The following is a 27304-nucleotide window of genomic DNA, read 5'->3' on the forward strand; positions in this document are numbered from 1 at the left end:
TGTTGGTTGCCGGCTGTACTCACAATGCCCTCTCCTTATATCCACACAGCTTACTCCCTCACTTCCTTTAAGCATAAATGAAATCCCTTATCTTGGTATTGACAAGCCGAGAGCAGACTCTCCCAAAGTGAGCAGTGAGGTCATGACCACTCTAGTTTAAATTTTAACCAATCCATACAGTCTCATCCTGCTTCCCTGTTTTATTTTTTCCTCTTAGCATTTATCATCTTCTAATAAATTAAATAACTTAGATATAGGCAAGCATGGGGGATCACGCCTGTAATCCCAGCACTTTGGGAGGCTGAGGTGGGCAGATCACCTGAGGTCAGGAGTTTAAAACAAACTTGGCCAATGTGATGAAACCTCATCTCTACTAAAAGTACAAAAATTAGCCGGATGTGGTGGCATGCGCCTGTAGTCCCAGCTACTCAAGAGGCTGAAGCAGGAGAATTGCTTGAACCCGGAAGGCAGAGGTTGCAGTAAGCCGAGATGGTGCCACTGCACTCCAGCCTGGGCAACAGAGTGAGGCTCCGTCTCAAAAAAATAAATTAATTAATTTTTTAAAATAACTTAGATATAGCCGGGCGTGGTGGCACATGCCTGTAATCCCAGCTACTGGGGAGGCTGAGGCAGGAGAATCACTTGAACCTGGGAGGCAGAGGTTGCAGTGAGCCAAGATCGTGCCACTGCACTCCAGCCTGCGTGACAGAGTGAGATTCTGTCTCCAAATAAATAAATAAATAAATAAACTTAGATAAAATTTTTCAAGTGACTACCTCTTCTGCCCCAAACACACATACGCTAGAATATAAATTCCATGAGGAAAGGGATTTTTATTGGTTTTGTTCACAGCTGTTTTCCTAGCACCTAGAACAGTGTCTGGCACATAGTGGACATTCAAAAAACATTTGTTAAATGAAAGGATGAATGGTTAAGCAAATCAGATGGAAGATGATGAACAATTAAGCAATCAGAAAAAATACTGTCCTTGTATAATGTGTCAACATGGAAACAGGACATAATGTAAACATCAGAATCCCTGTGCTGTGATTCCAGTGTTTGTGGCTCTGGTTGCATTGTTTGTGTGTGTGTGTGTGTGTGTGTGTGTGTGTGTGTGTGTGTTTGCTTTCCCTTTCCTTAAACATTGGCTTTCCCAAGTTTGTCCTTGGTCCTCCTGTCATTTTTATCTACTTTTGTAGCTTCAAATACCATCGAGTTTATTTATAGTTTATTTAGCATGTTGTCCAAGCGACCGTCTTGGGCCCAGGGCCCTACCTGTAGCTTGTCATCCACACTTCTCAGGTTGCTTTTTACACAGCACCATAGTAGTTAGAATATGGTCTGGGGATAGTCGTGTCTTCATCAGTCTCCCCCTATAAAATGGAGGACTCATAGTATAAGTTGCCTAGAACATATTAGTGAGGACTCAATAAATGTTTGAGTAGGATGAGCTGGGTGGCTCATGCCTATAGTCCCTGCACTTTGGGAAGCCAAGGCGGGTGGATGGCTTAAGCCCAGGAGTTTGAGACCAGCCTGGGCAACATGGCGAAACTCCATCTCTATAAAAAATACAAAAAAATTACCTGGGCTGGTTGGTGGTGCACGCCTGGAGTCCCTGCTACTTGGTGGCTGAGGTGGAAGGATCGCTTGAGCCGTGGAAGTGGAGGCTGCAGTGAGCCGAGATCGCACTACTACACTCCAGGCTGGGCAAGAGTGAGATCCTGTCTCCATAAATAAATAAATAATCAGTTGAGTGCATACTGTGTGCCAACTACCTTTAAGAACTTTATATATGATCCCAGCAGCCCTAAAATGTAAGCATATCTATCTCCATTACACAGATTAACTAATGAGGAAAAATTATGTTTACAATGAACAGTGACCAAAAAGTATGCAAACATTAAACTAGGTGTTAAAGTGGTGGGATTGTAGGGCTTTCTTTTTTTCTTTCAAAAATTTCTTTAGTAGTTAGGCTGTTTGTGTGTATGCATGTGTATGTGTATATGAGTGCGTTCGTGTGTGACCGAAACAGTAACCGGCAAACATAGCAACAGGAAATTGTAGGGCAGGGTCTGGGAAAAGGGGAGGAACCCGAAGGTACTGACAAGCCCAGACCAGACTCCCCCGAAGTGAGCAGGCAGCAAAGGCTGAAAGTGCCAGCTGCCTGGGCACTCGCGGACCCCACCCACGGAAACGATGCCTTATGAGGAAGCTAACCTGGGCCACTTACCGACGACCTGCGCAGGCGTGGCTTGAGGAAACGCCCATTGTGGGTGGAGCCACCCGAAAGGCTCCGATCGGGGGCGGGAACAGGATCGGCCCGCGGGCTGGCGCCAATAGGCTGCCGCAGAGACAGGGCGGGCTCTGCCAAGGGACGCGCCGCGGGGCGGTCCCTGCGCCTGAGCCTCTAAGAGAGGGAAGGAACGCTCCTCCGAGCTCCGCGTCGCGACGCGTAGGTTTGCGGCGCCGTCGACTCCAGAGGCGGGGCCGGAAGCGCTACGGTTTGACCCCCGAGTCCCTCTGTTCCTGAAGGGGCGGCCGTCTTTCTCCCGACCCGCTCTGCCTCCTCTTCTCCCCCATTACCGGGAGACCGAAGCCCCCAGCCAGGGCGGGGCGGCGCAGCTCGAGCTCCCGGACCCGGAAGAAGCGCCATCTCCCGCCTCCACCATGGAGCCCACCGCGCCGTCCCTCACCGAGGAGGACCTCACTGAAGTGAAGAAGGACGTGAGTAACTCAACTGTGCCCAGGGCGGGCGGGTGCGGGCTGCAGCCCAGCGGGCGAGGGAAGCGGAAGCCTGGAGTCCGAGGACAAAGAGGATCCTCCAGGTCCGAGGAGCGGAAAGTCCTAGCACAGGAAGACTGTGGCGAGCCCTGTATCCGAGGGACCTTGGTGGCAGTGGTCCTCCAGTGACCTGTCAATCCAGGTTTTACGTCGCTAAACGCAGAGCTTCGGCTTTGTTGCCCAGTGGAGTTTTGATTCTTGCCCACTCCTCACCCATCCCCTCATGCTTTTCCCTACACTGTGTTCTTGGAGCTGCTTCGTCATGGACCGGTGGCTCAGATTCATCCTTGAGTCAGGCTGCCTAGGCTGCTCTCTCAGCCTGGAGCGAAGGCTGTACCAGGTGAAGGATCCCAAGCAGTGGACCAAAAATGTGAAGCTCTTTTGCATAGGGGGCTTGAGGAAGCTCAACAGCTGAAAGCACAACCTGGAATTCCCCTAGTAAGCAGACGCCCACATATTTAAATTGGGGTTGGGGGAGTGAATACACGTAGCTGAGAATTAATGTACAGGTAAACGTCGAAAATATTCAGTAGCTAAATTATGCTCTTCTCGGATGGTGCAGAACTACATAAACCTTCATATTTATTTGTAACGAATGGCTTTGTTGAGATAGGACATTCTTTTTCCTTTGCGTTTACTTGTTTTACCAGATGAGATGTGTATGAGTATCACTAAAATACTTTATATGAATTCAAATTAAAAACAGAAACTCAACATGAAACGTGTTCTTACTGAACACAGCAGTACTTTCACAAAGTCATTTTGGTGAACTGGACAGGATGGCAACTTTTTAAATGTTCATCCACTTCAAATCCCTTCCTCTTCCCTGTAAGCTTTATTACACTGTACTCACAATTGGTGTGACTCACCAGCAGAAGGAAACTGGATGTGACTGGGAGTTGTGCTTAGTTTCCTCATTCAACAGAGATTTATGGAGCACTTACTATATGGAAAGCACTGGCCTTGGGTCTGAAAGGATACAGAAAAATGAACATCAGTTGCCTACTTTACATTCTAGTAGAGATAAGAATGGAACATAAATAACTACTGTAGAATAAATGTTGTCTTATTCATGGTGAGTGCCAGTAGAACCTTGAACTTCCAAGAGCTAGTCCTCCCATGTTCCAGATGCTGTGTCACACAGTTTACAATGTTCCCACTTAACCTTCACAACAGCCTCTAAAGAAGATAATTGCCATTCCCATTTTACAGCTAATAAAACAGGAACTGAGAAATTACAAGTGGAAGGAAATAAGATCTGTATATAAGTACAGATGTGAAGAGGGGCTTCCAGGTCTTTGTTTTTCTCTGTCAGTTCATTGATGTTATCTATCTTCAGGATTTCATTTTACGCCTATATCAGAAATGCGTAACCTTGAGGGAAACCATGGATGGGTTTCAAAAGGTCTATAAAAAAAACTACGTGCATGCTTTTTTCTTTGAGATTTTTTTCATGATATTTTCAAAATGTCTTCTGATCTTAGTTTTAAAATTATCCACATATTTGGACTTCTCTCTCTCTCCACTCTAGGTCCTTATTTCCAAATGTCTACCGGAAATCTACTTTTACATCCTACAGATTGCTCACCTTGTCAAAAAATTGAGTTTTTTATTATCCTTTTCCCAAAGTTGCTTGCTATTGCTGCTGCATTGCCTTTCCTGATGAATGGTGTGCTACCACCCTTCGCCTTGGGACCTCCCACTTGTTTAGTGTCTCCCCGTTCTATCTAGTTATTTGTCTCATTGTGTTGGTTGGATTTAGTTCAGTTTAATAAATATGGATTACATGCTACTGTGAAGCTGATACTGTGGTTGGTTCTAACAGTTCAAAAATTGAAAATGAAGACACAATCCTAACTTGAAAAGAGCTCAGTTTCTTGAGGGGAATCGTTTTAAATCACAAAATAAGTGCAGCGAGTTTTACATTCATCTGAAACATTAACCGCTTGGTGCTCTGGTAAGTGCAGAATATACAGTGTTGGCTAAAACATACCTCGTAGCTGTCTGCTTCAAACAGAGATGTTAGAGTTTAAAACAAATAAATATATTTGTTTTCATTATGGCAATTACTATGAAAGAATCAAACAGTGGTAAGACAATAGTAGGGGAAATCGACTTGGGATGGTCAGGAGAGGTTACATTTAAACTTATTCCTGAAAGATCTGACAGAACTGAGGGAAGAGCATTCTAGGCAGAATAGAATTTGTCAAGGACCTAAGACATATAAGACCTTGGTGACTTGGGGAAATTGGAGGAAGGCAGAGGGTAATCTGAAGTGAATTTAGGAAGGTGGGCTAGAGCCATTTTCATGAAGAGCCTTTTAGTAAATAAAGTATTTGGTGTCCCCCCCCCCCCCCCCCCAAGTAATGTAGAGACATGTTGAAGAATTATGTTGTTTAAAGATCCCTCTGCCTGTTTCATGGACTGAGGAGAACAAGAATAAGAACAGGGAAGCCAGCGAGCAGGCTTTTGGAATCTATAGAGATGAAAGATGTTGGTGATTTGGATCAGGGTGAAGGTAGTGGAGATGGATGGAGCAGGAGAATTCCAGATGCAATTTCTGAACTGGAAAGAATAGGACCTGGTGATGGATTGAACGTGGGAGTTGAGGAAGAGGATATAATTAGATTAGTACATGGAAGTGTCCTATCAGCAATTACATCTGCAAAGTTAAAGATCAGAAGAGAGATCTGAGCTAGAAATGTAAGTGTGGGATGGAATGATTTTACCTAGAAAGCTGAGAGCTAGAAGAGAAAAATGGTTTAAAAACCTTTAAAGAAAAGAGTTTTAAAAAGTGAATTGTTAGCTTGAAAGTAGGGTAGCAAAAAAGAAAAAGAGAAAGTGATTGAAAACTTGTGTCCACAGAGATGGGAAGAAAACCAGGACAGTGTGGTATTCATGTAACAATTTTATTGTTTCAGGGAGGGAGTAATCAACTGTGTTTATGCAGCTGAAAAATAAAATGAAGATGGAAAAGATTTGTCAATAAGGGGGTCATTGGTGACTTCAAGAAGAATACTCGGGCAGGATGGAAGTATCTGGAAATGAATTTTGAGATAAGGTGAAAGAAGTGGAGTCCTGGTGTATAGAAAGGTGAAATGTATACACAAGGTGCTACAAGGACAGAGGAGGGGGTGCCTAACTCATTCTGGGGAGTTAGGTAAACCTTTCCAAAGAAGATGACCACTGACCTAAATCTTAAAGGACGAATAGGGGCTTTAGGGTCTGATAAAAGAAAAGAAGACAAAAAATACATAAGAAAATGTAGAGAGACAGATAGTTTTAGGTAGAGCATAAATTTTCAGGACAAAGGTAGTGATAGATTAAGTTGGAGAGGTAGGCAGGAGCCATATTATCAATGAACCTTGTCTTCTCTAATTAGTTATTATTACTTACTGTGTACAGAGACTATGCATGACCTTCATATATAGTATTTGCATTTAGTCCTCCTTGATGTCCTGTGAGTTAAGTTTTTAATCCTTATTTTACCAATAACATACCTGAACCTTGGAGTGGTGAAGTAACTTTTGCCAGCTCTCACAAGGGTGAGTACTAGATTCAAGATTTGAACTGAGGTTGGTCCAACTTTAGAGCCATGCTCTTAACTTCCCTACTATTCTGCCACGTAAAGGAACTTTATCCTTTAAGACAGGGCAGAACATTGTTTTTTAAATTGTTTTTAAATTAACAACATTTCAATATTAGAATTTGCTGGGCACAGTAGCCCACCCCTGTAATCCCAACAACTCAGGAAGATAAGGTGGGAGGATCACTTAAGGCCAGGAGTTCAAGACCAGCCTAGGTAATGTAGCAAAGATCCCTCCTCTACAAAAAAATAAAAATAAAAATTAGCTGGGCATGGTAGCTCACACCTGTAGTCCTAGCTACTCAAGAGGCTGAGATGGGGATCACTTGAGTCTAGGGATTCCAGGCTGCAGTGAGCTATGATCAAGCCACTGTTCTCCAGCCTAGGCGACAGAGTGAGATCCTTAAAACAAATTTAGTAAAATTCATATAATACTCCAGATTTCCATTTTCTCTTGAAGGAGAAATGTTGAGGACGGGGAAGGAGGTAGTAAGTGCAGCTAGGTTTCTATTGTTAATAATCCATGCCAGATATGATAAGGACCAGGTCCTGGATGTAGTTATTTGCTTACTCTGTGCTTTTCCAGTATTTCACCTACAATCTTTTTTTTCTGGGCCCTGTCACATTGTTTTATAATTATTGCCTGTGATATTTATCGTTTTCCCACCTAGACCATGAGCCATTTGCATGTAGGATTCAAATCTTGTTCGTCTTTGTATACTCAGTGCTCAGCATTCGGCATGTTAGGAATTAAGATATGTAAAATGTTTGTCATGTGAACAAACAAGTAAATGTGGAACTTCAGTAGACCAAGAACCACAGAAACCCTTCACCTAGCCTACTTTCCTGACATCATATACTAGGGTTCTTGGCCTTCCATTACCTTTGTCATCATTACTAACATATATTGATCACTTACTATGTACCAAGCACTTTTCTAAGCACTTTGCCTATCTTTGTTCCTCATGTAACAGTCAGCTGAGGAAACAAGCACAGAGGAGTTAATTACCTGCCCAAGATCGTGTATCTAGTCAATAGAGGAGCTAAAATACAGTCACCGATATCAAATTATTAATGCCATTTATTGAGATCAACATGGGTTTTCTGCTAATTAAGCTCTCAGGCACTGCTCAAGTCTAGGTTTGCTTTTTTGTGGTGTCCTTTTTCTTGATCTCTTTCATTTTTCAAACACTATTCCCGACACATCTTTCCATCTCCCTTCCACCAAGACCGGTTCACTGAGTTAGAGTGTAGTCTTTCCAGCGGACCCCAAAGACAGTTACATATGGGCTCTTTCAGTTTAGGGTTTTGTTTTTTGTTTTTAATAGTTTTACTCTAAGGAAATGGAGTAATTAATAACAAACATGAGAAAGTTACAGACTGTGAGACCTCTCACTAAATTATTGGTCCTAATTCTGGACTCGTTGCTAACTGATATTTAAAATGTACAGTAGTCTTTGCCCTCATCTTTACTCCCGAAGATGGCCCTCAACAGACCTCCCTGTTTCCAGGACCCAGGCCCTCTAGATTCAGCCGGTCCCTCCTCACAACAGCCTGGTCTTGGTTTTTGGGTTTGAAGGTGAGATCAAAGCAGTGAGGAATGTCTAGGACCTACTTGTGTCTACTTGGACCTTCATCTTAATTAGCATGCATTTTAGAAGGCCTGAGCCGCCTGACTTTAGAACATTATCTCACACCAGTTAAGATTGCCAACTAATAGTCACCTATGTGTTTTTCTTAGATGTTATAAAATAACATTGAACCATATTTTATGTCTTTTAGGCCTTAGAAAATTTACGTGTATACCTGTGTGAGAAAATCATAGCTGAGAGACATTTTGATCATCTACGTGCAAAAAAAATACTCAGTAGAGAAGACACTGAAGAAATTTCTTGTCGAACGTCAAGTAGAAAAAGGGCTGGAAAATTGTTAGACTACTTACAGGAAAACCCAAAAGGTCTAGACACCCTTGTTGAATCTATTCGGCGAGAAAAAACACAGAACTTCCTGATACAGAAGATTACAGATGAAGTGCTGAAACTTAGAAATATAAAACTAGAACATCTTAAAGGTAAGATATCTTACTTATCTAAGAGTTAATTTAAATGTAATAATGCTTTTTAAAAATGCAGAGCAGGCCAGATGCCTACATTTTAGGAGGCCAAGGCGGGAGGATTGCTTGAGGTCGGGAGTTTGAGACCAGCCTGGGCAACATAGCGAGACCTTGTCTCGACAAAAAATAAAAAGAATTTTCCAGACATGGTGGTGCATACCTGTGTTTCCAGCTACTCAGGAGGCTGAGGTGGGAGGATCACTTGAGTCTGGGACATTGAGGCTATAGTGAGCCATGATTGTGCTACTGCACTCCAGTCTGGGCAACAGAGCAAGACCCTGTCTCAAAAAAGCAAAACAAAAAAAACCAGAAATGATCATTTTGCTTTCAAAAAGTTTAAACTTCAAAATTATATTCAATTTGCATTTATTTTACCTTATATGACCTTATTACATTGAAAAAGTGGAATATCTGTCAATATACTGTATTTGTATGCATTTAATGCCATTTATGGAAAACGTAACTATTATGAAATCCCTGTATACATACGGATTTGTTTCTAAAGTCAGCAGAATATAAAATTATTCAAGAGTAACCTCTGAAAATACTGTACATCACACATAAAAAACAGTATTTAGGCAAAGTATTTTAAAAGTCCAACTCTGCTAGTTTTTCTTGTGATCACCAGTTGATCACAAGATGAAGTAATTGGCACTTGTTTATAGGAATCACGTTGCATAAAATATTCGTGACTTGAAACTAGTCTGGCAAGATGTGAAAGCATGGAAACATTAAGAGAATAGCAAGTTCACCTGTCCCATTTCACTCTCACTCCAGAATATACACTCATTGATTGGAATATTGTGTGGAATTGCCTACACAATTTAAATCCCCAACCCCTTCCTTTCTCTGTTCTTCGCTGTTTCTCTCTCTCTCTCTCCGGAGCACATAAATGTGCATGTGACGTTCTACAGCTGTTCTAGGCATTAGGGATACAGAAAAGAATAATTTAGGGCTCTGCCCTTAAGGAACTCATAGTCCATAAGTGTCCCCTTGCTGGGACACATTACAAGTTTTCCCTTTTGAGCCATATCTAAGAAAGTAGTTTCTATAGCATGGAATAGACTTGCTGACTGTATTGTAAGGTTGGAAAACTAGTGGAAGAAGTGACATGTAAGTGTCCTTTATAGACTATGCAGGCTTTACCTAAAAATTGTCAACTCAGGGTTTCTGTGCCTGTAGGTTGAATATTTACTAAGCCTAACAGAAGGGTAAATTGTATTTGTGTTTATTCTTTCAATCCTGTGGATAATGGTTAACTATACCCTTTGGATGTGATAAAATTCTTTGATGGTATCTAAGTTGTTTTCTGCTGTAGCAATACCTGAGACTGGGTAACTTATAAAGAAAAGAAATGTATTCATTTCTTACAGTTCTAGAGGCTGGTTAAGTCCAAGTCCATGGTGCCAGCGTCTGGCAAGGGTCATCCGTAGTGGAAGGGCAGATGATGGAAGAGTGAGGGAGGGCAAGCATGTGAAAGGGAAGAAAAAGGAGTCGAACTCCCAAAATAAGTAACCCATTCTCATGATAATGGCATTAGTCCAGGGCAGAGCCCTCATGACCCTGTTGCCTCCCAAAGGCCTCAGCTCCTAACACTGCTGCAGTGGCAACCAAGTTTCCAACATGTGAAATTCTGGCAGATACATTCATACCATAGCTGTTGGGAACAACCACTGTCATTTGAGTAAACTATGAGGTTGAGAAACAGGACATTATCTATTGAATTGTAGTTCTCAATTTCCCACAAAGTAGTCCTGGAATGTTGGGCATGACTTAACTGTCCTGTGCCTTTTTTTTTTTCTTTTTTTTTTTCTTTTTTTTAAGACCATCTTGCTCTTGTTGCCCAGGCTGGAGTGCAATGGCACGATCTCGGCTCACTGCAACCTCCACCTCCCAGGTTCAAGTGATTCTCCTGTTTCAGCCTCCAGAGTAGCTGGGATTACAGGCACCTGCCACCACACCTGGCTAATTTTTGTATTTTTAGTAGAGACGGGGTTTCACCATGTCAGCCAGGCTGATCTCGAACTCCTGACCTCATGTTCTGCCCACCTCGGCCTCCCAAAGTGCTGGGATTACAGGTGTAAGCCACCATGCTCCGCCCTCCTTTCTCATCTTTAATAATAAGAGACTATCCTAGGTGACCTCTGAAATTCCTTTTAGTTCTAATATCCTATTATTCAAGAATTAGCCATTGCCATTGATCAACAGATAGAATTTTAGCATCTGCCCTGTTTACATTTTGTTTTTATTGGCTAATATTTTTTGTACCAGAATACTAAAGAATATTTATTGTGAAAGCTATTTCTTACTTTATAAAAAATTTTAGATGGTTAAGTTTATATGTACACTGTACCTTAAATAAGAATTATAACATGTCGTTTAACTTCCATGAGACTATTTTCTTATCTAGAAAATGCAAATAATAGTATACTTCATGGTTGTTGAGAAAAGCAAATTAGATTTGAAATAGATTATGACAGAAATTATAAATTGCTATTTAAATTTTGATTGTGGGGTAACTAGCTTGTAATCTTTAACAAGTCACAAGATGGACAGTGACTCCATTTTTTTTAGTTACTTTTTCATTTACATATGAATAATTTTATTGTAGGACTAAAATGTAGCAGCTGTGAACCTTTTCCAGATGGAGCCACGAACAACCTCTCCAGATCAAATTCAAGTGAGAGTAATTTCTCTGAAAAACTGAGGGCATCCACTGTCATGTACCATCCAGAAGGAGAATCCAGCACGACGCCCTTTTTTTCCACTAATTCTTCTCTGAATTTGCCTGTTCTAGAAGTAGGCAGAACTGAAAATACCATCTTCTCTTCAACTACACTTCCCAGACCTGGGGACCCAGGGGCTCCTCCTTTGCCGCCAGACCTGCAGTTAGAAGAAGAAGGAACTTGTGGAAACTCTAGTGAGATGTTTCTTCCCTTAAGATCACGTACTGTTTCACGACAATGACACTTTATTGCCTTTTAATTTTTAATGATGACAAAAAATGTTTTAAAAATATGAATCTTTTTATAAAATGGCTGTAATGATTTGTTTACATTTGATACATGTCTTTTAAAATGTGATGTAAGCATACTTTGTAAATAGGATTTTTAGAATTAAAAAAGCATACTTTTCAGATAGCTAACTGTAAATCATGTTGATCATGTACTTTTTAGTAATTTCTTTTTTTCCTTTTTAAGGTCTTTCACTATTTTTTAAAATATTTTCTATTTTAAGACTGATTTTAATAGGAAATATATCTCTATTTGAGAATAGACTCTTACTGGGAAGAACGTTTTTTCCTCAGTGCATTTGTGCTAGAAATTTTCAGTCTAATAGTCTTCGCCAGTCATTCAGCAGCAAATTTTCAGCATTAAGCTGTTCCTGTTCAGTAATAAAACCAATCACTGATGGGAAAACTGCCAATATAGAAAAATAAAAATAAAAAATCTCTTTTCTACTCCATTGTCTTATAGGCACTTAAACAGCCTTTTTTTGATACTGGAGGAACACTTGATGGAGTATGAGCCATCTCAGATCTCAGTTTGCCAACATTCATTTCTAATTAACCTTACTAATTATACTACTTTGTTAGGATTTTCACATTCTTGGCTTAATCATTTTCATTCTTAAAGACAAATATCTTGGCCTAAACCTCAGTTATTACATGTAATTTGATGAGGTATTTTTTTCTCTTTTTTTTTTTTTTGAGAGAGAGTCTTGCCCTATCGCCCAGGCTGGAGTGCAGTGGCTCAACCTGGGCTCCACTTCAACTTCTGCCTCCCATGCTCACGTGATCCTCCCTCCTCAGCCTCTCAAGTAATATAGCTGGGACTACAAGTGCGTGCCACCATGCCTCACTAATTTTTGTACTTTTTTATAGAGACGGGGTTTTGCCGTGTTGTCCAGGCTGGTCTTGAACTCCTGGGCTCAAGAAATCTACCCAGCTTGGCTTCCCAAAGTCCTGGGATTACAGACATGAGCCACCTTGCCTAGCCTGATGAGATTTTTAAAAAAATATTTTCTCTGTACTTTTCATTCTCTTAATGAGGACCAATGTACAGTTGAAATAACTAGAATAAATTATTTTTGGTGTGTGTGACAATTCTGTTTTTAATGCTATTTGAATAAGTGGGCCATTAGCCAGTTTGTCTTTTCGTTGTATAACAAAATTTGACTAATTTTACACATTTATAAATCTTATGCTCTCACTGTTTTTATTTAAATTACAATTTATCTGTTTCCTGACATCTGTCTCCTATATATTTCCATTATTAATTGCAAAAATGTAGAAATTGAAATTTTCCTATTAACAATAAAATTTTTTTAAAGTAGTGCTATTTTGGAGTTACAAATTTTCAATAGGAAGTATCTAAAAGTTTTTTTAATATGTGCCAATATTTATAGAAAACATTACTTAAGATTGTGAGATCGAGTTGTATTTCTGGATGGACTGATGAATTTATCCATCATGAAGAAGATTGGCATATTAGCTTTAAAATTTTTTGAAGATTGGTTTTTTTTAGTGTAAGCCTTTTCTAAGGATTATAGAGAAATGTTTCACCTCCAATGCATAGCAAAAATAGTGGTGTTAGAAAGAAAATAGGTTACATTTAAGGAAGGTGATTTAAAAAGCAAAAGCAGACTTTAAAATTCAATTCCTGGACACCTTTTTAAAAATTGAATCAAAGATTATAATTTAGATATACAATAACACCTATATATAGATCAGTTTTAACACCGAGTTTTCTTTCAGACTGTTTTCTAACTACATAGACAATAAAATTAAGGTTGGCATAAAGCTAGGTTTGTGGGTTTTTGACTTCTACAAAATCTTTTTTTTTCCTTTTAGCCCTGAAAACTAGCCATTGCCAAAAGTGTGTAATTTAGGATAACTGACGGGATGCAATTTGTTAACTAAGTTCATTAATGCAGCAGTGAAAAAGTTACTTTTCAGGGATACCATATTTATCATAATACAAAAATGTTAATTTTTATGTATATGTATATATTATTAATACTTTATTTTTGGAGCAGTTGTAGGTTTATAAAAAAGCAGAAAATACAGAGTGTTTCCAAATACCCCTTTCTCCCTCAGTTTCCCATATTATCTTGCACTGATGTGGCACATTTGCTATAATTGATGAGTCAGTCTTTTGTTTGTTTGTTTGTTTTTGTTTGTTTTTGAGATGGAGTCTCACTCTGTCACCCAGGCTGGAGTACAGTGGCGTGATCTCGGCTCACTGCAAGCTCCATCTCCCAGGTTCATGCCATTCTCCTGCCTCAGCCTCCCAAGTAGCTGGGATTACAGGCGCCCGCCACCACGCCTGGCTAATTTTTTGTATTTTTAGTGGAGACAGGGTTTCACTGTGTTAGCCAGGATGGTCTCGATCTCCTGATGTCATGATCCACCCACCTCGGCCTCCCAAAGTGCTGGGATTACAGGCATGAGCCACCGATCTTTTTTTTTTTTTTTTTTGAGATGGAGTCTGGCTGTCACCCAGGCTGGAGTGCAGTGGTGCAATGTCGACTCACTGCAACCTCCACCTCCCAGGTTCAAGGGATTCTCCTGCCTTAGCCTCCAAAGCAGCTGGGATTATAGGCGTGTGCCCCCACACCTGGCTAATTTTTGTATTTTTAGTGGAGACAGGGTTTCACCATGTTGGCCAGGCTGGTCTTTAACTCCTGACCTCAGGTGATTCACCCGCCTCAGCCTCCCAAAGTGCTAGGATTACAGGTGTGTGCCACCACGCCCAGCCTGATGAGTAAATCTTGATACTATTGTTAACCCAAAGTCCGTTGTTCATATTAAGGTTCACTCTTTGTGTTATACAGTCCTGTGGGTTTTGACAAATGTGTAATATCATGTATCTGCCATTATGCAGAATAATTTCACTGCCTTCGAAAGCTCATGTGCTCTGCATATTCATACCTTCCTCCCTCTCATCTCACTCCCAACCCTGGCAACCACTGATCTTTTTATTGTCTCTGTAGTTTCATCTTTCCCAGAATGTTATACAGTTGGAATCATAGTATGTAGCTTTTTTCAGACTGGCTTCTTTGTCTTATCAATGTGCATCAAAATTCTTCCAGGTCTTTTCATGATGAGTTCACTTTGTTTACTTTTAAAAACTTGCCAAGTTCACTGGTGAGAGGGGGAGAAAGTAGAGCAAGGACTGTGACTGCCTGTGACTGAACAATCAATTGAGATAATTCACTACTTTCAGGGGAGGGAGAGTTCACTTTTGAAGAGGTGATTTGTCTTTAGTCAGCATATCACTCATTGTGTGCAATGTCAAACACTGGTAAAATAGGGGCAGGCCAGGATAATGGCAGTTTTTTGTTTATTTGTTTTCATAGATAGTTTTTTATTTTAAATCCAATTTATCACATTTTTTCTCATGGCTAGTGATTTTTGTTTCTTGTTTAAGAAATTTTTGCCATCTCAACATCCTGATAATATTCTATGCTTTCTTCTGGAAGTTGTTTTAGTTCCTCATTTAGCGCTATAATCCATTTCAAAGTAATTTTTGTGTATGGTATGAGGTAGAAGTCAAGTCTTACAGCTACCATCTTTTTACCTAAGCAATGTAAAAAGGAGGTGGAAGTTTCACACTCTGGTATTATATTGTATCACTGGATAAATATGTCCACTGTTGACTTTGGAGAAAAAGCAAACCAAGAAGCAAACTGATCTACAGTTTTTAAATGTAATCTTATGAGGGCTTTCTGAAAGGAGAACTGAATTTAAGGACAGATAATAGGCAGAAAACTTGAGTGCTGCGGCTAAAATCTTCATAGTGAATTTACCATACTATTTAATTACCAGAAATAGTTCTTTATTGCAATGGCTCCCAAATTTTGTTGTCCATTTTAGAATCAATTGAGGAGCACTTAAAGATCCCAATCTCCAGCCTGCACCCCATACCCAATAAATCACAATACTTGGTTGTGGAAGCCAGGCATCAGATTTCCGGGTGATTTTCAGCAGGCAACCAAGTTTGGAATCCACAGCCTTACTAGATGCCAAATAATGAGTTTAGTGTTTCCACATGTGTGATCTTGTTTCTTGTTTTTTAATCCTAATAGCAACCTGCAAGGAAGGTTTTATTGTCTTTTTTTTTTTTTACAGATGAGAAACTCAAGATAAAGTCCATTATTTAAAATCACACAGCTCTTTAGGATTAAAATCCAGGGCTGTTTGACTCTTAAGCCTGTGTTCTTACACAACACATGTTTTCATTGTGGGAGAGAGTCCAAAAATAAAGAAAATGAAGATAATTCTAGTTACCATGGAGACAAAATAAGGCATGAGTTAAAAAGTAACTTGGAAGATACTTGATAATAATATTGTAGAAGGCTTCTCAGAGCAGGTGAGGCTTTGAGCAGAGACTTAACTCATAAAAAGGAGCCAGCCATGGGAAGTTCTAGAGGGAAGAGTTCCAGGCAGAAGTAACATTGAGGTCAGAAGCCCTGAGGTAGGAATGAATTAGTTTGAGAACCTGGAAACATTAACACCTTATTAGCAATGAGCTCACCTAGCACCCAGACCTTGGTTCCTAAATACCATTCTCCATTAAAAGGAATCCAAGTTCCTTGGAAATGGCTAATTCCAATGCAAAGTATAAGATGAGCCTGAAACATCTTGTTTCAGGAAGCAGACCAAGTGATCAAAGAATCTTGGGGAGGACATGTCCAAAGAATGCAGAAGCCTGCTTGAAGGAGCTCCCACTGGCCAAATCAGAGACAATTTCAACATCAAAATAAATAATAATGGATTATAACTCATTTGATAAGAAACCATTAGTCAATGCTAATATAAATAAATGAACAGATTGGGCATGGTGGCTCACGCATGTAATCCCAGCGCTTTGGGAGGCTGAGGTGGGCAGATCACTTGAGCCCAGGAGTTCGAGACCAGCTTGGCCAACATGGGGAAATCCTGTCTCTACTAAAAATACAAAAATTAGCCAGGTGTGGTGGCAGGTGTCTTAATCTCAGCTACTCAAGAGGCTGAGGCACAAGAATCATTTGAACCTGGGAGGTGGAGGTTGCAGTGAGCTGAGATTGTGATACTGCACTCCAGCTGAGTGATGGAGCAACACTCTGTCTCAAGCAAAATGAATAAATAGACAAATAATTTGGAGGAGAATGTGATGTTGACAAAGTCTCTAAATACCTCACTACAAAAATACTTACAAAGGAGGAAAAAAGTAACTACAGTGGAGAAGCCTGGCAGATACAACCTTAAACAAATCAAAGGTAAAGTCATCAGTGCCAGGACAAACTGAAATCATGTGCCTTCTGGTAGAAGGCAGTGAGAAGACCATAATACCACTTTCATAATATTCTTGCCAAAGATTCATAACCTGACTCAAATCATTAGGAAACATGAGACAAGAGGAATTGTTGGCAGCTATCTTTGTAGATAATCTGCTACAAAAATGCTAAGTTTGAGGAGCTTATGAGACATTGAAGTAGGAAACTGCATATAGGAGTTTGGTGTTCAGGAAGACTTTTGGACCAGTTATGTAAATGTGGGAGTTATTAGCATAAACTAATATTTAAAACCTTGGAACTTGGTGAGTTTGCCTTGAAATGGAGGGTAGACAAAAAACAGGAAGGCTCAAAAGTGAGCCTGAGATGCTTCTGCATCTAGAGGTGATACAGAGAAGACAACAGAGAAAACTGAAAAGGGCCCTGTGAAATAGGAAGAGAACTAAAGTGTATGATCTAGTGAAAGGCAAGAGAAAAGCATTGCAAGAAGTCAACTATCTTGTTGAAAGGTCAAGTAAGAAGTGGTCTTTGGACCAAGTCTCACAGAGACTACTGATGGTTTGATAACAAGGACTCATGTTGCTCAAACTGAGTACCTCAGTCTCCGAGGCATTCAACAGTGAGTCCGTTTTAAAAGTCACTCAGAGTGTCAGTTTTACTCAGTAATAAGTAATTCTAAATATTTTTGTCTATTAAAAGAAAGCTTTATTAAACACAACCATGCAAAATTTCCATACATTTTCAAGATCTTGTATTAAAGAAAAAACATATGCCCATGGGACTTTGGGCCACAAGTATCAGCTCAGCTTCTGGAGGAACTGGAGACCCAGGTCACTCTTGGGCAATTAACTGTGTCTATATGGCCAAGCCCCAATAAAAACCCTGGACAACAAAGCTCCGGTGAGTTTCTCTGGATGGCAGTATTCCATGCATACCATCACGTGTCTCTGCCAGGAGAAGTGCATACTGTTCACAATTCCACTAGGAGAGGACAACTGGAAGCTTTGAATGTGGAACTCTGCACTATATGCCTCTTCCCTTGGCTGTTTGGTTCCCCCCCTCCCCCGCCATGTTCTTTTGCTGTAATAAACTGTAACCATGAGTATAATGGCTTGCAGTGAGTTCTGTGAGTCCTTCTAGTAAATTATCAAACCTGAGGGTAGTCTGAAGTTTGCAAAACCTGAAATTGGTATCAGGAGTGAGGATGGTTTTGGGGACTCCCAAACTTTGCACTTTGAGACCATCATTTTCCTCTGCCAACATAGGAACCTGGATGAGAAAACTTGAGAAACACTTATCTAGACCCACACCATCATAAATTATTATAATCCAAAAATATTTATTAACCACCTGCTCTGTGACAAGCACTGCGCTGGGTACTAGGAATCTAAAAATGAGCAAAGCACGGTCCAGCTTCTCCCCTCAAGGAGCTCATAGACATTGTACCACAGGAAAGAGGGAGTGAACAAGATAGTTATATAACTCTGCCCTGGAGCCTACTTCCAGGGAGGAATAGCAAGTTATGTGTACCTGTGAGTATCTAAACGAGCAGGCATCCTTAAGTGAAATCTAAATTTTTACACTGATAACTTCATTTGGGTATCATTCCTATTTAGTTCACCAGAAGGAGTCAAAGAGTTCTAGTTTCCCTGAATACTACGCATATGGTTACACGATTTACCAAAAGAAGGAACAAAAATGCAGGGAAAAATTATATGAAAAGACAGGTTACGGTTCCAGTAAGTGGTTGTTTGAGGCCCCAGAAAGATACCATATGGAAAATTTAAGATCCACGTGGTGGTCGGGTCTAGCATTTGGGTGGAAAGATTGGGGTTGAACACTCAGATTTGGGAATCATAGCATAGTTAATGCGGTGGAAAGGGATGGGCTGACTTGCAACTTTGTAACGCCCTTTAAAATGTTAGAAGCATCACCGAAAGATAGTACAATATGTTGGGAAACACCAACATTTAAGGGCCATATGGAGCAAAGCAGGCGGAGAAGAGGCTGACAATGAGAAGCCAGAGTTTGGATGACCCAAGTGGTGGACTATGATCCAAGAGTTTTATCAAAGCTGTTCAGAGCGCAGTTGAATGAGGTCAAGCAGGAAAGGATTTAGTTCTTGGCTTGGGGAAGTCCACCACCCCTAGACGTCTTCCATGACAACCTAAGGAATCACACTGAGAGTAATTTTTATCTGGAAGACGAGATGCAGTGGATCAGGAAAAAATCCTACCCTCTCTGGGCAAGGGCTAAAGTGGAGTGACAGCGAAAAGACAAAATTCTTAGCTTTTCTATGCCTTTAGTAAATGCTATCGAATGCGGGAAGTTTGGCTGGGATCCCTGGCTCATGAGCATACTTCGTCTCTTCTCAGAGCTCTTCAGAAATGAGCAAAAGCAGCCCCCGCCCCTGCTTGGCAACGTGCCGGGCCCGCCTCCAGCCACAGCCCCTTCGCTAGGAAGCAGGAGCGAGGCGCAGCCGCCAGGGGGCGCAAACAGCAGGCTTATTTGTAAGAATTGGGGCGGGGCCACGCGCTGGGCGGGCCCTGGCTTGACTTCCGGTTTCCGGCTTCCGGTGGAGTGCTGGGTCGTCGCTCGCAGCCGTCATGGCAGCGGAGGAGAAGGACCCTCTGAGCTATTTCGCGGCATACGGGAGCAGCAGCTCAGGCTCCTCGGACGAGGAGGATAACATCGAGCCGGAGGAGACGAGTCGCAGAACCCCGGATCTGGCGAAGTCGGCGGGCGGCTGTAGGAACAAGGCGGAGAAGCGGCTCCCGGGACCCGACGAGTTGTTTAGGAGCGTGACGCGCCCGGCCTTTCTCTACAATCCGCTCAACAAGCAGATAGACTGGGAGAGGCACGTCGTCAAGGCGCCTGAGGAGGTGAGGTCCCCGACCCCGTTTCCCGGTCTCGGCCCCGGCCTGCGCCCCCTTCCTCCTGAGCCCTCTGCTGGGGACCTGCTGTCCGTTCCCCCACACGCAGTCATCCCCGCGGGATGCCGCACCACCCCCTTCCACCTCAAGCCCTGGGAAACCTGGCCCCCTCCCCCAGCCTGGTGGGTGTCAGACCGGACCCGCAGCCCCGCCCCCTTGTGAGGAGACCCAAACCTCCGCGCTCGGTGCCCCGACCCCGCGCGGCGAGGACTAACGGTGGTGACTCCCCCGCCCCCCCCGCTGCAGCTTCTCCCTGAGACCCCTTCCCTTTGACGCCGAAGTGCCTGCGGTGCTGCCTCCAAGACAGTGTCTGCTGCAGCCTCCTGAAGGGGTCAGCCTTGGCGTAGTATCTCTGAGACTGGATTCTTCTTTGGTAACTAAAAGTTATTAGCTTTATTCATATAGGGAACCCTTTGGCTTTTCACTTAACAGTATTGTGATTTTGATGGAAAAATGTGTCTTTCAACCTTAAAGAAAAAAAAAGTCAGCCTGAACGATAAGCGAACGGCAGGGAGTTGCATGTGCCCACGTCCATCATAGGAACCTCGGTTCGTCACAGTGCTTCTTAATGTGCTTGCTTAACAGCCTCCAAAGGAATTCAAAATATGGAAGTCAAATTATGTACCACCTCCTGAGACCTACACCACTGAGAAGAAGCCTCCTCCTCCAGAGCTTGACATGGCAATAAAATGGTCTAACATATATGAGGACAATGGTGATGATGCTCCACAGAATGCTAAGAAAGCTAGGCTTCTACCGGAAGGGGAGGAGACGTTGGAATCAGGTAAGGAAAGTCAGAATCCCGTGGTAATCTATTTTGATCCCCGTGATGGGCTTAAAAATAATGAGATATTTAATGAATGAAAATTAAATCTAGCGAATTGGCAAACTAATTTGATGGTCTTTGGATACTTCTTGCTCTGCTTTTGAGAAAGATCATATATATTTGGCTTTAACATGAAGTCTCTGATAGCTCAGCTAATAGTTGCTGTGTTATTAATGAAAGATCATAATGTTCAGGCTTTAAAGTGAAATATCTGGTATCTCATCCAGTAGTCTGTGTTTTATGAGGCCTTATTATTAGAACACAAATCAATTCATGGATTCTTGTGACTGGCTGCAAAGTGCCAAAGGCTTAATTTTCTTTTTTTTCTTTTTTTTTTTTTTTTTTTGCATCAGCGTTTCGCTCTTGTTGCCCAGGCTGGAGTGCAGTGTCGCGATCTCGGCTTACTGCACCCGCCACCTCCCAAGTTCAAGCGATTCTTCTGCCTCAGCCTCCAAGCAGCTGGGATTACAGGCGCCTGCCACCATTCCTGGCTTTTTTTTTTTTTTTTTTTGGGCGGGGGTTAGAGATGGGGTTTCACCATGTTGGTCAGGCTGGTCTTGAATTCCTGACTTCATGTGATCCATCTGCCTCGGCCTCCTAAAGTGTTGGGATTACAGGCGTGAGCCACCGCGCCCGGCCGAAAGCTAAAGCAGTTGTGCTCAGAGCTAAAATTATTATGACAAAATGAATTTAACTGAACATTACTACATAGTAATAGGAAGATAATGACTTAGTTGTTTTACTTTAGTTCGTAACAGCATAATTTCATCTCTTACTTGGACTATCACAGTAATCTTTGCCTACACACTCTTATCCAATCTGTTCCATCCTTCACACTGCAGCTAGTGTTGAGTTTCTAAAAGTCATATATGATTATATAACTTGCCTGCTTAAAACCCTTCAATGGGATAGAGTCAAGGCCTTCTATTGATAGGCCCTTTCTCCCTGTCCACAGTTATTTTTAATGGCCCCTTTCTAGCGCTTGAAGATCTTGAAATCCAGAACTGAATTTTATGGTTCCCTGCCTTTCAGTATATGTTGCACCTTATTCTGGAGTGTTCTTTCTTATCTCTGGCTAGTAAACCCATTCATCTTTCAAAATCCAACTCAAAAGAAGAAATCTCAGGTATCACCTCTAATAATTATTTGCTCCTCTGTACCTTGTTTATGCTAATGCTGTTGATTGCCCTCATCACTTGTATGTGGTTTTTTTAAAAGTCTGTCTGCTTTATGATGAGTTCCTCAAACAGCAGGATTTGAAGTGTTTGTGTTTGTATCAAGTACATTGTAAGTATTCAGTAGATAATTGTTGAATCGAACTAATGTTTTGGACCATTATTTTTAAGAAAGAGTATGCCATTTTTGTTAAACAGATTTCTGATCTTCTAACAATACGGGGGCTACTTAGCCCCTTTTTACAGTCATGCAGGGAGTGATGTTTTAAGAGAAAGGAGAACTGACTAGCAGGAGTTCTTACTTTAATTTTGATTCTACGTAACTTTTCCATTACTTTTGCTGACTTTCAATATGTATTAGAAGTCAACAATGAAAGAGCCTCTTCAGTAAGTGGCATCTTTTTGCAGACCTAAAATGATGTGAACATTTATAATACCTCACATTGTACAATCTATTTCTTTTTCTTTTTTTTTTTTTTTTTTGAGAGGAATCTCGCTTGGTCGCCCAGGCTGGAGTGCAGTAGCACTCCATCTTGGCTCACTGCAAGCTCCGCCTTCTGGGTTCACACCGTTCTCCCGCCTCAGCCTCCCAAGTTGCTAGGACTACAGGCGCCCACCACCACACCCGGCTAATTTTTTTGTATTTTTAGTGGAGACGGGGTTTCACCATGTTAGCCAGGGTGGTCTCCATCTTCTGACCTCATGATCTGCCCGCCTTGGCCTATCAAAGTGCTGGGATTACAGATGTGAGCCACCGTGCCCAGCCAATCTTTTTCATAATTAGTAAAAATATATTTGCTTAAGTAATCTGTAATTATTACAACACCTTGTGAAATAAGAGAAATGTGGAAATGATAGCTTACATCACTTGTCCAAGGTCACAAAACTAGAAAATGCCAAGTTCTAAAATACACACTTTCTCACAGTTTTCTTATTTATTACTCCCAGCAACCTGATACAGAAGTGCTACATGACTCATTATTACTATTTTACAGATGATAGAACAATCTCAAATTAGAGAATTTTCCCAAATTCATTCACACAGCTAAAAAAGAGGCAGAGTAGTAGGCATTCAAATCCAGACCTTTAAATATAAATTATGCCTTATTAAACTGGTATTTGGTCTCCTGATGAATAGCTATTTCTCAACAGTGTTTGAGATACAGATATTCTTCTGTAGGGAGAATGGCAGTAAAGATACTAGGATTGATACTCAAACTAGATTTCCATAGGCTGGTGCTCTCACATTTTTGTCATCATGTGGAAAAAACCAGGATTATACACCAGGGCAAGCAAGCAAGAATTATCTTTCTTCCAGCTTAGCTTTTGAGTTAAGTTAGAAGGAGTTCCAAATATATGATAAGTAACACTGCTATTTACATAGATAATTTCTGTCTTTTTGATCACATGATGGTCCTTTGTCAGAAAACAAATACAGGCAACATCAAATGACAAAAAGACCCACTTTTAGAAGTGATTTTTGCCATTTCAGATTCCTATATCATAAACCCACTGTAAAATCAATTTATGTCATAATTTTTTAGCCTGTTTTTTTTTCATTCATAAAATATGTATCAGAAACTCTACACTCTAATCCAAATTTTAGATTATCAAGTTACTTTTTTATTTTGCTTCCCCATTCTGCCCCTTGGCCTTTTATTGCTGGTTAACATCTGTCTTCCAGTTAGTTAGAGGAAGAGCCGGGAAAGGTTCAGAACTCATCACTGAGTCTTGCTGCTTATCAGCACTTCTGGTTTTAGTGGTTGTAAAACGTAAGTAAGCAAAGCTTAGTTATTAGTTGTAGCTTTATTGACATGTATAATTAATTGTAAAAGCATAATTAATACAGTGATTTTTAGTTTACGTTTTTAGAATTTAGAAAGTTTGTTTTTTGATAAGTTAAACTTACTTAACTTGAGTGATTTGAGTTCCATAATAAAAAAAACTGTTTCCTCACCAGTACATCTATACTATATGAGACGGAGTAAAAAAGTTCAGTAAAGTTGATAAATGAACATTGCTCAGATTTTTTCCCCTACTCTAGTTTATAAAGCAATGCCTTGTCATGACACTAGATGGCATAGCACTTCTGCTCAAATCACTGATAGCCAGTTATTTTTCAACTTCAGTAGTTTGTGGTTTTGTTATTCAGTTAATTTATTTGTAATAAGTGGCAAATTAAAAGCAAAAATATCTCAGTATCTTCTAAATGTATGTTAATGCATAGTGAATATTGTAAACTTAATACTTTCCATTTCTATATTATCACTACTGAAAATCTCAAAAGACGAGCTTAGTGATAATTCACTCCAGTTAAAAAGCAAAAGATGCTGGGTGCGGTGGCTCACACCTGTAATCCAGCACTTTGGGAGGCCAGGGCGGGTGGATCACGAGGTCAGGAGATCGAGACTATCCTGGCTAACACGGTGAAACCCCGTCTCTACTACAAATACAAAAAATTAACTGGGCGTGATGGCAGGTACCTGTAGTCCCAGCTACTTGAGAGGCTGAGGCAGGAAAATGGCGTGAACCTGGGAGGCGGAGCTTGCAGTGAGCCGAGATTGTGCCACTGCCCTCCAGCCTGGGCAACAGAGCAAGACTGCGTCTCAAAAAAAAAAAGTAAAAGGTTTGGCTTGTTTTAGTGGTATACTATGTTATTTGGTTTGTAGAGCCAGTGCTTTTGTGTGAACATGATAAACTACTGATTAAAACTTTGATTTGTAAATTCCTGGGGTGAGTTGTTGATCTGAATTGTATTTTATTATTTTATTACACTGCGTACATAAATCCATAGTGTTCTGTGAAGCATATGAATAACATCACCATGCTGTGCTTGAAGAAGAGTGAAGATGAATGGTACTGATTGTTATCTGCGTCAATAAATGAGATATTCTGATTATGGTACAGTTAGCAGAAGGGAATTAAAGGCTTAAGATTTTAAGTATATTTCCTTCAAGGAATGTATGATTTGATGTCAGTTCCCCACATTTTTTAATATGAAGGCCCCTTTCAATATCAAAATATTTTATAAATCTCCACTTGAGGACCTGTTGAACTTTTTGAGTATCTGTTGATCAAGAAAATAAAGTCAAAAGCAACAATTAATTAGTAATGTGCTCAAAATAAATTTGTATTTTATAAATCATAACATCTTTTCCATGTTACTCTGTCTATATGGAGTTCTTAATACCACGCATTTGTTTAGGGAGATGGAATTAGCAACTAGTCTGTGCTACTCTGTATTTCTTTTTTAACCATGTAGTTGGATATTTTAAAACATTGGATTAAAAAAAATTTATTATTCTATTTTAATTTTTTAAATACTAGTTTTAAATATTTGTTTTAAAATACTAATAAGATTTTGGAAAGGTGTAAAGGACATTGTTTTAATGTAAGGCTCTTCTCTAACCTCCTTCCCCTCTCCAAATTCTCCATAATATGAAGTAGGAAGATACATATTTTTCTGTTGGCATTAGAATGTTCTGGCCGTCCTAGGAATGGGGGGCGGGGGTAGGGGGGCGGAAATTAGAACTTACTAGGATAAAATTCCAAATAGAGATTTGGAGAAACCTGTTTGTGAGTGCTTTTTAACCTCAAAATAAGGATTTGGGGTGGGTGGAGAAGGTGATGGGGAAAAAAGCTGTTTTTGGAGGAGAGAAAGCAGATTGAAAGGAGGACAGCTGATAGCCACTTAAATAATGTCATGGTTAGATTGATACCTGTTTATTGTAAAAAGAAAACAATATGCTCCATTCTTACAAAGCATTGATTGTATTTGAATATACACAATGTAAATACTATTATGTAGTGGTGTCCAAGGGAGAGAATACAGTCATGAGTTCTTAGTTTCTGTTTTTGGTTTGGCCAATAAGGCTCCTTCATCATCCTTCTTTTCTGCTTATCACTAGAGACAGAAACTAAAAACCATGGCTTCAGGCCGCTAAAAGCCTAAAACAAAACAGCACAACAACAACAACAACAAATAAGGCAGGTTGGACAAGCTTGCTGAGTATTTGGGAGCCTTTTTCAAAAGTCTGATTTGGGGGAAGTCAAGTCACTTATTTTAAGCTACCCTTAATATAGTGCTAAAGAGTCACTTTGTGAATTTTGTATGGCTGCAATTGAAAAAAAAATTGCTCACTTTCATTTGCATTTAAAAATCAGAGCTCTAAAAGTTAACTCTTGTTTTTTATTGGGAAACTGAGAGAAACATTAGTTGATGAGGGTAATAATTTTGGTATAAAGCCAGTGAAATTTTAATGCTTAACATGTTGGGTTTTTTTAAATTACTGATCGAAACTCTTCCTTTTCTATTTAAAGATGATGAAAAAGATGAGCATACTTCTAAAAAGCGCAAAGTAGAGCCAGGAGAACCAGCAAAGAAGAAAAAGTAGAAACAAATGACCAGAATTTCTGGACTGCTAAACTTGTTGAAATGTTTCTTTGGACAGATTAAGTTGATATTGTGGGTTGTTATGCCACATCTCCATGAAAGTGCATACGTTAATGAACTAATAAGTATTGCCTCAAGAACTTTCCACTGTAGAATTCTTTTTTAATTTAAAACATGTATGTATTTAAAACTCAAATGGTGACTTGTGATTGTGAAATTGATAACACTTGGACGCATTCTTGCTCTCACAGAATTGGTGACATGCTTTTGAGAGTTTTGTCACATGTTGACATGCCAATGTTCTATAAACCTTTTATAAAGGAATATCTTTTTAAAGTAAATATATTGTAATGTACTGTGAACTTGTAGGGTGCTTTTCAACAGTCTTTGTACAGTGTAAATAGATCATGGAAATAAAATTACTTATTCAATATTACTATTACTGCATAACATTAACATTTGAATGTCTGTGACAAGTACCCTATTTGTTATGTGACATTTTAAGTTGTAATAAGTATTACCATTTAAAGAGTGCCTCCTGTGTTCCAGGTGCTTTGTGCATATGTTTTCTCTGATCCTTAAACCTAGCAAGATATTATTAGTATTCTCATTTTTTAATAAAGAGTGCTTGAGTAGCTTGTCTAATGTTACACAGATAGTGAGTGATTCATTTGGAATTTAACTTGGGACACTTGACCTTCAAAATCCTCACATTAAACCACCTGTCCATCAGTCAAAATGTAGTCATCTTTCAAGAATGACATCAGTTATCATCTCTTCCAGGTACCTTTCTGTAGTACCTGGAGATCTGTTAGTGGAGGTCTTTTCATCTCCTGATTGTATGACTGTACTTGTCATCTGTGCTTTATGGTTATTCATTAATTTCTTTATTAAATTGTAAGTTTACAGGACATTCAGTTAAATTTGAATTTCAGATAAATAATGTTTTAGTGTGTTTAGTATTCAGGACATATACAAAAAATGGGTGTATCTGAAATTCAAATTTCACTGAACATCTTTTATTTGGTAACCCTACTTCTGCATGTTTTCTCTACCCAGCTTCTTCTATTTTAATGCTTTGCGTATAGTAATAATAAAATGAACAAGAAGTAGTTGGGAAGGTGTAATCTTTTGAGTTCCAAAATGCAGTTATCTGTAGCATTTTGAACAATAAAAAGGTTACACACTGCATCAATCTTTCCATGTATCTCAAGCCCTTA

General features: G+C 40.2%; 2 protein-coding genes and 1 long non-coding RNA gene across 3 annotated transcripts; 2 read left to right on the forward strand and 1 right to left on the reverse strand.

Moving 5' to 3' along the window:
- Nucleotides 1-345: 345 nt before the first annotated feature.
- On the reverse strand, nucleotides 346-2323 carry LOC140709220 (uncharacterized). The gene is made up of 3 exons (XR_012089616.1): nucleotides 2231-2323; nucleotides 1584-1721; nucleotides 346-1373 (listed from the first exon to the last, which is right to left on the reverse strand). It is a non-coding gene; the product is annotated as an uncharacterized lncRNA (long non-coding RNA).
- Nucleotides 2324-2508: 185 nt separating this feature from the next.
- Nucleotides 2509-13281, forward strand: BCL10 (BCL10 immune signaling adaptor). Its single transcript, XM_007978101.3, has 3 exons — nucleotides 2509-2724; nucleotides 8150-8438; nucleotides 11092-13281. The coding sequence occupies exons 1-3, from the start codon at nucleotides 2668-2670 to the stop codon at nucleotides 11445-11447; spliced, it is 702 nt and encodes a 233-aa protein (XP_007976292.1). The 5' UTR covers nucleotides 2509-2667; the 3' UTR covers nucleotides 11448-13281.
- A 6031-nt stretch (nucleotides 13282-19312) lies between these two features.
- Nucleotides 19313-26734, forward strand: C20H1orf52 (chromosome 20 C1orf52 homolog). The gene is made up of 3 exons (XM_007978102.3): nucleotides 19313-19639; nucleotides 20276-20474; nucleotides 26012-26734. The coding sequence occupies exons 1-3, from the start codon at nucleotides 19364-19366 to the stop codon at nucleotides 26083-26085; spliced, it is 549 nt and encodes a 182-aa protein (XP_007976293.1). The 5' UTR covers nucleotides 19313-19363; the 3' UTR covers nucleotides 26086-26734.
- The last annotated feature ends 570 nt before the right edge of the window (nucleotides 26735-27304 follow it).

The sequence above is a fragment of the Chlorocebus sabaeus genome, chromosome 20, assembly GCF_047675955.1.
Source record: "Chlorocebus sabaeus isolate Y175 chromosome 20, mChlSab1.0.hap1, whole genome shotgun sequence".
Lineage (NCBI taxonomy): Eukaryota > Metazoa > Chordata > Mammalia > Primates > Cercopithecidae > Chlorocebus > Chlorocebus sabaeus.